The sequence below is a fragment of the Elephas maximus genome, chromosome 8 (assembly GCF_024166365.1).
Source record: "Elephas maximus indicus isolate mEleMax1 chromosome 8, mEleMax1 primary haplotype, whole genome shotgun sequence".
Lineage (NCBI taxonomy): Eukaryota > Metazoa > Chordata > Mammalia > Proboscidea > Elephantidae > Elephas > Elephas maximus.
In genome coordinates this window covers 10779074-10793559 of record NC_064826.1, presented here as the reverse complement: position 1 = coordinate 10793559, position 14486 = coordinate 10779074, and the positions used below count along the sequence as shown (strand labels likewise).

The following is a 14486-nucleotide window of genomic DNA, read 5'->3' as shown; positions in this document are numbered from 1 at the left end:
AACGCATCAGTTGGAGCACCTAGGTCTCAGAACACAATGTAGGAGAAAAATAAAAAACATGGTAACAAATGAAGACTTGAAACAACCAAAACTATTTTTATTATACAAGTCATAACCACAAACATTCAACTGTATTATCACTGTATGTATTTCTTAGGGTGGGATGAGTTCTGTCGCAGTGGACTGGTTGCAGGACCGTGTATTACCCCTGAACTTTTTTGGTCTACAAAGAATATGTAGGAATATCTAATATATATTGATATATTTAGATAATATAACTTGTAAAATTTCCAAGTTCAGGTAGGTTGTTTTGATTTTTTCACCTTTATTTTATTTGTTATAATAGTGTTTTGAGTGCTGGGATTTAGTAGGTTGGAATTAAGCGGAGGAAAAAAGTAGAAAAGAGTGAGAGAGTAGGATTGATTTGATTAACGAGGGCTGAGTGGGCTGGCTTTGGTGCGCAGTACCTGCTGCGTGGTAAGTGCTGGGTTATGTTCTGATGCGGGATGCACACAACCACGGGTGGGGAGAAGGAGTGCGATTTCATGTAGTGGTAAGTGCTCTGACAGAAAAGTATGGTCATGGAATTTAGAGTGTCTGGGTTGAGGGGATTCTGGCAGGGTGGTTGGGGAAAACTGTATGAAGTGACATTTGACGAGATCTGAATGTTGAGAAGAAGCCAGTCATGCCTGACATGGGCTCCTACACAAAACCTTTTGGTGGTTCCCTGTTGTATGTAGTCAGAAATCTAAGATCATTAGCCCAGGCGACCTCTTCCCAGCTCTTTCCTACCCACCTGATTTACTCACTGTTGTCACATCATTTCCCCTCACCAGCATGCTCCTCCCTTTTGTTACCCCTTTTTCTGTGCCTTGAATACCCCTTCTCCTCTCTTAAAAAAAAAAACCCACTGCCATTGAGTTTGCAAGGCTGTAAACCTTTACAGAAGCAGATGGCCACATCTTTCTCCTGCAGAGCTGCTGGTGGTTTTGAAGCACCGACCTTTCAGTTAGCAGTTGATCACTTTAACCAAACAAAAAAACCCAAACCCGTTGCCGTGGAGTCGATTCCAACTCATAGTGACCCTACAGCACCACCAGGGCTCCTTTTTCTCCTCTCTACAGATTTAAACCCTGCTTGGCTGTAACACAGAATTTTCTTAGCCTATAGCAGTTAACTTTTGAACCCTGGTATAGTGCCTGTTCTCTGTACTACTACTTTGTGTGTGTGTGTGTGTTCTGTCTTTCCAGTTACATAGGATTGTCTTTGTGGCAGGAACTCTTGTTTTATCTGCGTTCTTTGCATATCCAGGGTCAGAAATTAAAATATTTCCTGTTACAGCCTTTCCAAAAAAAAAAAAAACATACTAAGAAAAGGTAGAAGAGCTCTTTCTTTTTCTACCTGCTAAGGGAGCAGTGCGCTAGCAGGTGGGATGTAAGAGTGGGGACCAGAGGTTAAGAAATCGGGCAGTAGTAGAAGGGCGGGCAGATGTCCTTTCCGCATGCACAGCGTACTCCTCCCTCGCACAGCACTGATCTTGAGAACTGCTGGATGGAGTACAGAATTGAAATTAGCAAAGAAATCTTTCATTTTGATTTAAAACAATAGTGACAACAGGTCTTGCCATTTCAAGGCCATTTCCACATTATACTAGGCTTTCTCTTGTTCTCGAGCTGAGTCTTGAAGCACGCAATGAACGTGGACGGGAGAGAGATTTTACAGATAGGAGGAAGGAAGGGAAGGTCTAAGAGGTGAGGATCCAAGAGTAGCTGACTCCTGTTGTAGAAAGCAGGGCAGGATTGGGGCGGTGGATGAGAAGTGTGGCTGACTCCTAGAAAGCAGGACTGGGATTGGAGTGGTGGATGAGAAGACACGCGCCAGGCCTGGCTTGTGAACCCTGTGCTCTCTGTCCTTCTGTCATGCGTTTATTTTGCTTTTTGTCATGCTGGTATGCATTCCAATTGGAACTTTACTATTATCACCACCTAGTCTTATGTTGATATTATAGCATTATATAATTATGTATACTATATATATTATATAATATAAATATATATAAATTATATAATATTATAGCATATTGGGTGGGTTAGTCTTATATTTATTGCTACCTTTCTATTCTATCTAAATTATTGTTGTCACCTTTTTGTTTTTTTGCCCTTATCTTTTGTTCAAAGTGCTCAAAGTAGCGTAAGACATTTCTGTTTATTTAAAGCCCGTTGATGGAGACTCTGGTGTTAATGGAGTAATACAGAGCTATATTAAAGGCCTGGGTTCACATTTTTGCTCCGCGGCCACTAGCTTATGATCTTAGTCAAACCACTTTACCTCTCTGAGCCTTGATTTCCGTGTTTTGGGGAACGTGGCCATGGAATCGGTGATTTCAGACATCCTGCCCTTTATAAATTCTTCTGTTCCTTACACCCCATTCACCCCCTTTTCCTTTCCTTTTCTAGTTTGACTCCTCTGGCCTTATTCCTGCATTGTAGGAATAGCCTCACTTGCCCTTGGTCTCTCTCTCTTTCCTTTGGTCCGTCCAGGAGTGTTAATAATGCTTCTCAAACATAAATTTTCTCGTGTCATTTTTCTGTCCAAGTAGTCCAGCATTTTGCTTTGCCTACAGTGTAAATTGCGCATCTGTCAACTCCTGATCAGAATCTTCCACGCCTTAGTCAGAGCTTGCAGACTGGCCGCCTGTGGGCCAGAGTCACTGTCTCCTGCTTTTCCGCATCACCTTCCCCCATCGTCTAACAGAGATCATCTGGTCCCACTTAACTTGCTCTGCATCCTCCCAGGTAGGAGATACCTGTTCGCCTCTTGGAGCATCTGCCCAGACTGTGCCCCTCATTTCTCCTCTTCAGCTTTTCCTATGCGGATAATCTTTATTTGAGGATTTTATTCTGCCTGAAAACCTCCCCCATACATTGCTTAGTAGAGGTCTCTCTCCTTTCTGAAGTCCTTTGAAAATGAAAGAATTAGAAACATGTAAAGTAATGATACAAGGAAATATGTCCTTCGTTCTTCAATGCCTATCGAGCTCTAATATTATATAATAAAAAAAAAAAAAACTTTTTTTTTTTTTTTAATATGTGACAATATTGAGCACCTGTGGCCTACTGAGACACTGTTACCGGTATTGGAGATACAAGGACCAAGACAGACCATTCCCTTCTCTCACTGAGCTTTATCCCAATGCAGTCAGTATGCAAAAATAAGCAGGTCGACAATCTGTTTTCAGAGTGCTTTGATAAACATCATACATGATGCACACAGCAATCTTGAAGTAGCAGAGAAAAGAGAAGTTCAGAGAGTTTAAGTAAATTTCTCAGGGCCAAATGGGTAATAAGAGGTAAAGGGAGATTCTGACTTGGTCCAGTGCGCAGTCTGTCTTATTTTATTACTTAAATAATAATCGTCTTGAAGTACACGCCGATAAAGCATAAGATGTGAACATGTCCCATTATTCCGTATCCCCCTTCCCAGACTTAAGCCCTGTCAGCGGTGTAGTGTGTAGCTTTCACTCCCCTTTCTGTGCATTTACAAGTGTACGCACATGTCTGTGTATGTGTGTGCTGGTCCTTTTTTTAAATAAACGGCATTATAGTGATGTGGATATGTGCGTGCATGCGTGTGTTTTCCCACTTGACCTGTCTTGGAGAAGTTGCCGTATCAATGATCTACTTCATTTTTTAAGAAGGCCTTCACAGTGTTCCATACTATGGCTGTTCCCTAAGTTATTTATCCAGCGACCTGTTGTTTTTGTTTCTGGTACACAGTGTGGCAATGAAATCCTTGTATATATATCTTGATGTACATTTGCAACTCTTGCTTTAGGTTAATGTCTTGTTTTTTTCGTTGAGAATGTGTTACTTGATAGCCAGTTGCCGTTGCCATTGAATCAGCTCCCCCTCTTGTGTGTCAGAGTAGAACTCTTCTCCAGAGGGTTTTCAGTGGCTGATATTTTGGAAGTAGATTGCCAAGCTTTTCTTTTGAGGTGCTCGATAGCAGAAATTCTCATACTGCTTTTTAATTTCCTTCAGGGTCTAGCACATAGAACCGAGTAAATGTACCTATAACAAAGCAAATATATCTGCAGTTACTTAGAGGTGTTACTGTGCCTGAAACGTTCTGTCGCTGCTCTGTTCATTAACACGTTGTACCACTTGTTTACAGTTGGAAGTACACTCAAATGTATAAATCGGCCCTTTGATTTACCTGTTGTTGATGTTTATGTACAGTTTCCATATGCCTCTTTCCATTACTTAAATTTTTTTATCAAATTAAAGTGGCTTCATTGGTTTTTTTCTGATTGTAAGAATAAGAAGTGATAAGGAGTTCTGGTGGCACAGCGGTTAAATGCTCAGCTGCTAACTGAAAGGTTGATGGATTGAATCCACTAGCCGCTGCACTGGACAAAGGTGGCAGTCTGCTTCCGTCAAGATGACAGCCTTAGAAAGCCTATGGGGCAGTTCTACTCTGTTCTGTAGGATCGCTTGGAGTTGGAATCAACTCGACGGCAACAGGTTTAATTGTATATAATTCAGCCAATACCAGAAAATTCAAAGAAACCCAAAGCAATTTGTTTACCTGATTTTGCAAAAATGGCATTTTACTATGTCTTCCGTTATCACCTTCTCTCAGTATATCAAGAACACCATTTTTCATGGCTGCATAATGTTTCATTGTATGGCTGTTTCATAATTAAATCAGTCAGACCCATACTGAGGGGTTCTTAAAGTATTTCTAATTTATATCCAGAACAACACTCTAACCTTGCCTGGCTAGCATTACTGAACATTTCGATCAAAGAGTATAGAAAAATCCTGATCAAAAGGGGAAAAATGGCAAAATGCAGTTTCAAATTCTCATGGACTCTAGACTTTCTGGAGCCATTGAGGCTGAATGAACTCCTAAAACTCTTGCCTTGAGATAATCTTTAAACCTTAAACCAAAAATATCCCCTGAAGCCTTCTTAAGACTCTTAAAACCAAACAGTAGTTTAGGTTAAAAAGTTTAAAGAATGTCTGCATTGAGCATTATGCTTTTTTAAGAACTATCTATATATAGGGATCAAAGGGACAACTGCAACTTGAGAGATAGGACCCTTAGGGAGCAGTGAGTTTGTCAGTGGGAGAGGAACAGCTCAGAAAAGGGGGGTGAGGATGGTCGCCCGGCTCGAAGAACGTAATCGAGGTCGCTGAATTGTACCTGCAGAAGCTGCTGCTCTGGTGTGTATTGCTGTGTACTTAACAGAACTGTCGACCTTGACCTGTGTACTTCTCTCATTGTTTCCTTAAGTTCTTAGAAATAGAATTTCTTAGTTAAATGTTCAAGTTTACTTAATAGTCATGGGTTGTACAAAAGTAGATCTTTTATGTAGGAGGGGAAAATAAGAGAAATAGATAACCATCTTCCTCATGAAGCTTAGAGCCAATTTGGGGAGATAACATTCACTTTTGGAATTTCAGAAGAAGGCACTTAACAGAACCAACTGTATTAAACAGTAAAATATAGTATAAAATGCTGGGGAATATAAGAGAGACGTTATCAGGATCAGACATTGTTACTTGGGCACCATTTCACTGAGGATTTAGATTGGAGAAGAGAAAATGCAGAACTGAAGTTATTAGATTAAAAATAAGCATTTTGTTTTTCCATTTACTATCTTAAGAATTTAGATGTCTGTTAATTAAAATACCAAGAATAAACTTGTGGAAAGATTTTAATTAGGAAGTAAATTACTAGTTAAAAAATTTGAACTCTTCTTATTGCTTTAATCACAAATAAGGTCATTTTAAGTTAGAGTAAATGATAGCCAAATGTTTTGGTCAGTTTTAAGCTCACTTAGTTAAAAGAAAGAAGCAGCAGTGTCTGAGTGCCTGGTGTTGAAAGCACGGCTGCAGGGTTTGTGATGGCGGCGGGCCTGTCCACAGAGCAGCACGGGTGTCTGAGGACTGGGCCGTGGGTGCTCACGGTGTGCTTCTGCTCGGGTTCCCTCTGGGGGCCCGTGGAGTGTTAACCCAGGCATGCTTTCCTTGCGCGTACTTGCAATGGCAGGTAGTTGTTGGGCTTTTGTTTTAAATGTTCCCCATGTGCATGGCACAGTGCCGGGGTAGACACTTAGCTGTGATGGTGTTGACAGAGGACCATAGATGGCTAGGATCCGTGCAGTGTCTCTGTATTCACAGGCTCTTAGTGAAAGACCATTTGGAGCAGAGAACAGACCTGACACTTATAAAGCCGTGATCACCAGGCATTTCTTAACTCAGAGAATAAACAGGACAGAGATGAATAGAACAGCACATGTTATCATCAGCATAGGTTCCCCAAGGTTAGGCTTCTGTCCACAGGGTTAGATGGCATCCAAGCACGCCCCGCTTCACGTCTTGGGAGGAGAACACCTAAGTTCCTCTCTCCTGGAATTATACTGATTGGACAGCCATGTCTACGTGTCAAATAGCATGTATAGGGAATAGGCAGTGGAAGGGGCAATAAAAGGGGTTAATACAAGGTTAAAGGGGGTAATAAAAGTGGCAAGCCCCCTGCAGACAGTGGACATCTTTTTTGCCCCTGTTTAGAGAGGGCTGGATTGGGTGGTGCCAGAGAATACCCTCCTTTACTCCACTAAGATAGCTTAACAGAGTTCTGGGTTTCATAGGGCAGTCATCTCTTAAGGCGCATACTTTATGTCCATTTGCAGGTAGGGAGACAGTGAGGGGGCAGTTATAAAATAACACACCTGTGTTATCTAGCAGTCCACTCTCAGTTGTCCTCCTGTTATTTTTTGTCTAAGTCATTTATGTCATTGTTATAAGCCCGGCGACCTTCACAGAGGCATAGGCACAAGTCAGTCCCCTCGTATTTATTAATTACCTTGATTGCCATGGCCTTAGTACAGCAGTGTTCAAGGGAAGTCATAACGTATGTAATATGTCCTCTTGCTACGACCATTATTAACAGGATGATCAGGCCCATTTGTATAATGGATCACAGCCATGTCCCCCATCCGGTTGACAACCAACTGAACAGGTCCTGTCTGAGATTGTCAGAAGGTACTGAGGCAATTTCAGCTCTCTACCTGGCCAGGGTTGGACTTCACCTGTTTCTCTGTGCACTTCTTTGTTACTGTCATTAACAAATACACAACACCAAGTGCCTGTTAGGGCATGGGCTCCTCCCTGCGAGACCATCAGATAATCTAAGGCCAACTGGCAGGAGCTTAATTTACGTCAACAATTACATACTGTTACATTGTTAAGTAGTCCCCCCTTATTCATTGGGTCCCCCAGCCTGCTAAATTAGAAAAGGCTATCGTGTGAGCAGAAAGGTTAGTTCCAGGGCAGAAGGTCGTGTTTTTATGCCAGTGACCCCTCACCCACTGAGTTATCAAACAGGAACTCTGTCCCGGATATCTGCCATGTCCGTTAGTTGGATTTTGAGTAAAGCAAAAATGTCAGTGAGTCCACATTGTTACTTCATAGGGCATAGACTGCCAGCAGCAAGGCATCCCACATCATCCGCCATGTCATCATGCCCCAGTGGCGGTGCGAGGTGCTTTGCCACCAGAGGTGTGATGCCACAGCGGATGACGTTTTAGAGAACATGAGTTCATCTCGGCCGCACCATCCTTACTTGGGACTAAAATTTATACGACTTTTTAAATTTGTCTAATTATCAACTGCCTACCCATTGCCATCGAGTCAATTCTGACTCAGCAACCCTATAGAATAGGGTAGAACTGCCCCACGGGGTTTCCAAGGAGAGCCTGATGGATTCAAACTGCTGACCTTTTGGTTAGCAGCCATAGGACTTAACCACTACGCCCCCAGGGTTTCCAGTTATCAACTGATACCTACTTATTTGTATATTTGTTTTCTTAGGTGTATTTATGAGACTTAATAATTATTGTTAATATTATTAACTTATTAATAATTAGTAGTAATTGACTTAATTATTAACTTAATAATTAAGAAATAATTATTTCTGTTAAATTTTATCTGGTTCAATCCTTTTGAATCCTGATCCCGTGAATTCACTGTCCTTTCTACCTTTCGGTACTGTTCATAATTTTTGATATATCCTTTGTTATACACACATTCAGGTTGCTGGTAAAAAGTTAAATAGGCGAAGCCATTTCTGGATGCTGCGTACAAAGCTAGGGCCCAGACTTAACGTGCTGTAGATTCTTGGGTTGCTGCTAGAAACCTCCCTCTTAAAGGGACATTTCTGTCTTCTTGAATGTAAGCTCCATGAAGGTAGAGAACTAGCTGTCCTATCAGTGTACTCTGGCACCTAGCGTGCTGCTCAGCATGAGTGGGTACTTAGTCAGCTGAAGGAGAGACTTTATCATCAATGTTTTGTTGTGCTTTTATTGTAGTTACCTTTGCATCTAGCTCGTTTTTTTCCTTCACGTTTTCTCCCTAAAAGACTTCATAAAAAATCTTATCAATTGTCACAATACATGTAAAATTGGGCAGATTTTAGGGATTTGTCTCAGATGTGAAAAAAGCATCTGGTTTGACAAACAGTGTTTAACTGGAAGTTCTAAATAGAAGCATCCTTGCATCAGAAAGAGTGTTCATTTGGTCTCCCTGATGCACTCTCATCAGAGGTGGGTTAGGTCCTTATTCTCCGTGAGGCCTCACTTTGCTACTGCATGTGGAGTCAGCCTGGGATCAGGTTCAGGTCACCAGTCTGTTGTCTGGGGACTCCATCTTTATTTGAAAGTCAGAATGTTTTTCGGAGACCATTGACCGTAATCCAGCAATATGATTTACACATTCTTTCAGTTTGATTTTAAAATGTGAAGTAACCTGGTTTATCTCTTCTCTGTTATGGGGCTAAGCGAAATATGTTGTGATATAGAAGCTAGAAGTTCTTTTCAGCTTCTGAAAGGTTTTTCCTTGTCCATTTTTTCTTAACTCCCGAAGTGATCACTGTTTCCATCCGTTGGTAGACAGAATTGATGCAGTTTTTTTTCTGGCACCAGGTTTTATACTTGTCTATGAAATTTTGTAATTTGAGAGAAGCATCTTATATGACTTAATATGTATTCTGGAGAGAACTGTAATTATTAATGCATTTTTTAAAAATATATTTCCTGTATTAATATTATCTGTCTTCCCCTCCCAGAGAATGGATCTTGGAGAATGTCTGAAAGTGCATGACCTGGCTTTAAGAGCGGATTATGAAATTGCGTCCAAAGAACAAGACTTCTTCTTCGAGCTTGATGTATGTGACTTTTCCTTAATGGGTTAGATTATTATCTTTTGCAGGAACGCCCCTGTACTGAGGTGGTGAGAATTCTCTCCCATGCTTTCTTTTAGTATTTTTATAGTTTATACACTTACATTCTTGATCCACTTTGAATTTATTCTAGTCGAAGGAATTGGAGTATGGACCTAGCTTGTTTTTCTGAATAGCTTCCTAGTTGGCCCAACATAATTTATTGATTAATCTTTTCCCTCACTGCTTTGAGATTCCACCTTTATCTTAGCATAAGAAAATTTTAATAGAGTTCTGCTATAATTCATAAAGATAAGTTTCAAATTGTTGTGGTCGTGTGCCATTGAGTCAATTCCGGCCCCTAAGGACCCAATCTATAGGACAGATTAGAACTGCTCCATAGGGTTTCCTAGGCTGTAATCTTTATGGGAGCAGATTGCCAGGTCCTGGTAGTGTGGTGGTTAAGAACTCAGCCAGCTGCTTCTTGGAAACCCTAAGGGGCAGTCTGCTATGTCCTATGGGATCACTAAGAGTCAGAATCGACTCGAGGGCAACGGGTTTTCTTCGGTGGAGCTACTGGGTGGGTTCGAACTGCCAGTCTTTCAGTTAGCAGCTGAGTGTTTAACCGTTAGGCTGCCAAGTAAAGGAGTTAATTATCTATGTCTTTGTCGTTATGGAGCCCTGGTGGCACAGTGGTTAAGACCCATAGCTACTAACCAAAAGGTCAGCAGTTTGAATCTACCAGCTGCTCCTTGGGAACCCTATGGGCCAGTTCTCCTCTGTCTTACAGGGTCGCTATGAGCCAGAACCAGCTCGACAGCAATGGGTTTGGTTTTGGTTTTTTGTGGTTACAGATAAAAGCTTTTAAATGATCCTTATTGGTTTTCACTTTCAAGAAATGCTTTAATTAACCATTTTTAGAATTAGATGTATGCTGGGTAAATTTATGTTTTTGATTAAACATATTGTTTTGGATTAGTTGTGTTCCCCTAGAGTGAGATCTGAAAGCCAGTGTTTAACTTGAGAACAAATTTTAAAATGTACTTTTAAATGAACTATTATTTAATTATAGAGCTATTAACATATGACTGATAAATGTCTTTTAATGTAAATATTGGATTGGGTCTTTACAGCGTATACACTGCTAAAATTATCAGTGGTTTATTCTTTGAAAAATAAGGCAAGTCTTCCTGATGATGAAATTTAATTTGAAAAAGAGAAAAACTATTAAAAATGATCCAAATATTAAGAAATAAGTACTGTTAACATTTTGTGTGTACCCTTCCAATTTTTTCTGTGTTGCTTCATTTTACGTAATTGGGGTCTTACTGGCTTTAACGTTTTGCAACTTGATTTTCATTTACAAATGAACCAGGAACGTTTTCCCACATCATTAAGTATTCTACTAAAAACTTCTTCAGTGACTACAAGGCAGAATTTCTTAGTGTTGGCACAAAGTTTAGAGTATCTACAACTTTCCACCATTCTAACTAATACACTATGAAGAACACCTTTTGATATTAACCCCTCTGTATCTCTCCAATTACTTTCTTAAGATAAATTTCTAGAAGTAGTATTACTAAGTCAGGGCTCTGTTTTAAGGCTTACCGATTACCATGTTGCCCTTTATTTATTTATTTTGTTTATTGTTGAGAATATACACAGCAGAACATACACCAATTAACAGTTTCTACGTGTACAATTGAGTGACATCCACGTTGCCTGTCTGTAAGGGCTGTACCTGTTTGCACTTTGTTCTGCACGGTGGAAAAGTGACAGTTTCCTTATTGTCTTCTTATTCCTGGGAATTATTGATATTTATTCTTTGCCAGTGTGACAGGTGACAAATAGTATTTTGGATTCCGTGGTAGTATTTTAAAAAACAAAGTGTAATGTATGAGTAAAAGGTATTTCTGGATAAGACAGTTTCTAATTGCCTTTCAATTAACCTTTTTAGGCCATGGACCATCTGCAGTCATTTATTGCGGATTGTGATAGAAGAACAGAAGTGGCTAAGAAAAGATTAGCAGAAACTCAAGAAGAAATTAGTGCTGAAGTCGCCGCAAAGGTCGGAATTTCAGTTGTGTCATTAGTACAGAATGTAGTTTTAACTCACTGCTATTTTTTTTTGTTTTATTTTAACTTCTTATTTTGAAATTGTAAATTCACAGATTTTCTAATCGAATTGTGTGTTTTTAATGTTGATTTTCAAGTGTCCTTTTTATGTTCTCCCCAACTCACTACTTTTTAAAAATGTTTTATCGTGGACTTACCTTACACAACAGATAGAAAAGTACATGGAATCCCAGTGGATCCATCCTTGAGTTTCAAAAGTCATCAGTTTTCTGCTTATACTTCATTATTTTAAAGCAAATTTTAGATGTTATGTTTCACCTGTAAAACATAGACACAATATCACATCCATAAAGCTAACAATAATTCTTTAGTATGATCTAATAACCAGAATAAGCTTTTTTTTTTCTTCCTGTGTAGAGTTGATGTGTTCTAATCAGGATCCAAACAAGGTCACTACATTGCATTTGGGTGATTTGATGATTGACTTCTTCTCATAGTTACGTTTTCTGAAAATCTAGAATGTGAGACAGTTACCGAGGTAGAGCTCTGAGGCAGCACTGAAGTGTGGTGTTTGGATGTGTATGAAAGGGAGTCTCTCGTTTCAGAAAAGTGTTCTTTTTAGCCAGCCTTTTCTGAAAAGGCCTCTGAAGATGGGAACTATAAAGATGGGCATCCGATACCGCATGGTTGAAAGAGATTCGTAAGCAGTTGGTGGAAAAAGATGCTGTATTGGCTATCCATCACTGCAGAAATGCTCTGTAATAACCACCTCAAACTCAGCAGCTTAGAGCAGTAAATACTGACCCAGCCCGTGAGTCTGCAGGTCAGCGACTTAGGCGGAATTTGACCGGGCAGTTATTCTTGTCCCAGTTGGGCTGACACTTGTCGTTCGGTCAGCTGGAAGATACTGGTGGTGTTCTTGTGGTGGTGACAAAGATATCATGCCCAGCCGTATCAGTCCCTTTCAGGTCTTTCCTGGTGTCATCTTTGCAACCATCCTCTTAATCAAGGCAAGTTACATGGCCAAGTTCGGAGACAGAGTAGGATGGCACTAAAGTTACGTGGTAAAGGGCATGGATATAGGGAAGGGTCACGAGTCTGGGCGTTAATGATAGATGTCTAAAGAAAAATACCACTTTTTGGGTAAAGAGGTAGAATAGTGATAACAGAGTTGAGAATCTCTTTGAGGGAAAGAATATCTTAGACTGAATATCCTGCCCAAGCTGAGGCTGGAAAGGAACAGTTCTTTTGGGATCAGCAGGCTCCCAGACCCGGGGAGATGAAGTCAGCCTGACTCGAAACACTTGACGTCTCACCAGTGCATTTGGGACATGCTCGGGAAGCATTGTTTATGCTCGTGTTGCTTAGGTGACTTTTCTGAGCATTGCTGAAATATTTTGAACTTTGATATTCTTCGTAGTTTATTCATGATCTTATTTTGTATTTCCTTCTAGGCAGAGCGTGTTCATGAGTTAAATGAAGAAATTGGTAAATTGTTAGCTAAGGTGGAACAACTGGGAGCTGAAGGCAATGTGGAGGAATCCCAGAAAGTGATGGATGAGGTGGAGAAAGCACGGGCAAAGAAGAGAGAAGCCGAGGTGATGAACTTTCAGTGGTGGTAGACGACAGCCGTAGAACTTGTGCTTCTTTCTTTTTTATTTTATTTTCTATTGTGCTTTAAATGAAAGTTTACAGTTCGTCAGTTTCTCATGCAAAAACTCACACACACGTTGTTATGCGACCCTAGTTGCTCTCCTTACAATATGACGGTACACTCCTCTCCACCCTGTATTTCCCGTGTCCATTCAGCCAGCTCCCGTCCCCCCTGCCTTCTCATCTCCCTTCCAGACAGGAGCTGCCCACATAGTCTCATGTGTGTACTTGAGCGAAGAGTACTTGTACTACTTGAAGAACGTATATTTGACTGGAGAGTCCTAAAAAAGTATTTTTAAAGGATATTTAAACCAATACAGAAATATTTAAGTGGTCTGTGTCATACTAATGATTGTGTTCCAAAATTAGTTGTTTTTTGTGAAATTTGGGGCCATCAATCTGCTGATATCTATAACTGGTAAATGAAATGAACTGTACCAATCAGACGCACACACAGACACACTCTGCATGTGCACGGTCACTGGTACTCATCCACCACTGTACCCCCACATAACCATAGCACTCCCTGACCTCCGTACAGCCGGCCAGCACTGTGGGAGCCTCCAGTCATTCCTCCTCCCAGCACAGGTCAGAATCGAATATCCTACAGGCAGAGTCCTATTTGTTTGGCCTACCTGATGTTTGTAGAAATTGAATGCCTTCGGATGGAGTTGTTCTCTGCCCTTTGCCATAGTCTCCACTGCTCCCAACTATCACACTGACCTGCTTGACAGTAATCCTCACGGGCCCTGCAGATATCTGAGCTAGGGATCCTCTTGCTAGGCAGTGTTTCCTCTTAACCCTGAGCACCCCTCTCTTTTTTTTTAACCTCTCACCAGTGTATTTTGGATCTTAAGAGGGCAGAGGGCAAGGCCCGTGTGGCAGGGTCAAAGAAAAGAAAGGAGCACCCTCTCAGACTACTTGGAGTGTGAGTTCTTTTCCTTCCCACCTTATGTCCTGGTACCTACCAGCTGCTATTCAGATTGGAGGGGGAGGCGGAATAGAGGGAAGCCACTTTAGTACCTCTTCCATCATCCCACCTTTAGCACCTGACGGTTAGTGCTGATCTTCACAATACCCATGCAATAACGGTGACCCTGAGAGAGCAGGAGGAAGAGGAAGGCCCAGTACATGTTAGATGGTTTTCACAGGAAGGGAGAGAGTGGAAGGAAAGCTTATTATTCACAGCGTCGCATTCCCTACCCATTCTTAGTAACTTGGTCACGTAATGACTTTGCTCTTTGGTTTTGGTATCAAGGTAATGCTGGTTCATAAACAAGTTGACAAGAGTTCTCTTTTCTAAAAGTGTTTTTTGTAGGATTGGCATTACTCCTTATATGTTTGCTAGAGTTCACTAGTAAAGCTATCTGGGGTTGAAATTTTCTTTGTGGGAAGGTTTTTTTTAGTTAAGAATTAATAAATTGATAGTTACAAGGATATTATCCAGGGTTTTTTTTTTTTTGAGTCACTTTTGGAAATTTATCTTTCACAAAATCTCTAAATTGTCTAATTTATTGGCATAAAGTTGTGCT

General features: G+C 40.7%; 1 protein-coding gene across 7 annotated transcripts in view; it reads left to right on the top strand.

Moving 5' to 3' along the window:
- Positions 1-14486, top strand: part of LUC7L2 (LUC7 like 2, pre-mRNA splicing factor) — a 50328-nt gene that overhangs the window by 20297 nt on the left and 15545 nt on the right. For all 7 annotated transcript variants that reach the window (XM_049893252.1, XM_049893251.1, XM_049893253.1 and 4 more), the window contains 3 exons: positions 9133-9231; positions 11183-11293; positions 12756-12899. In XM_049893252.1, the coding sequence (XP_049749209.1) occupies positions 9133-9231; positions 11183-11293; positions 12756-12899 (354 nt within the window). The remainder of the gene's footprint in view (positions 1-9132; positions 9232-11182; positions 11294-12755; positions 12900-14486) is intronic.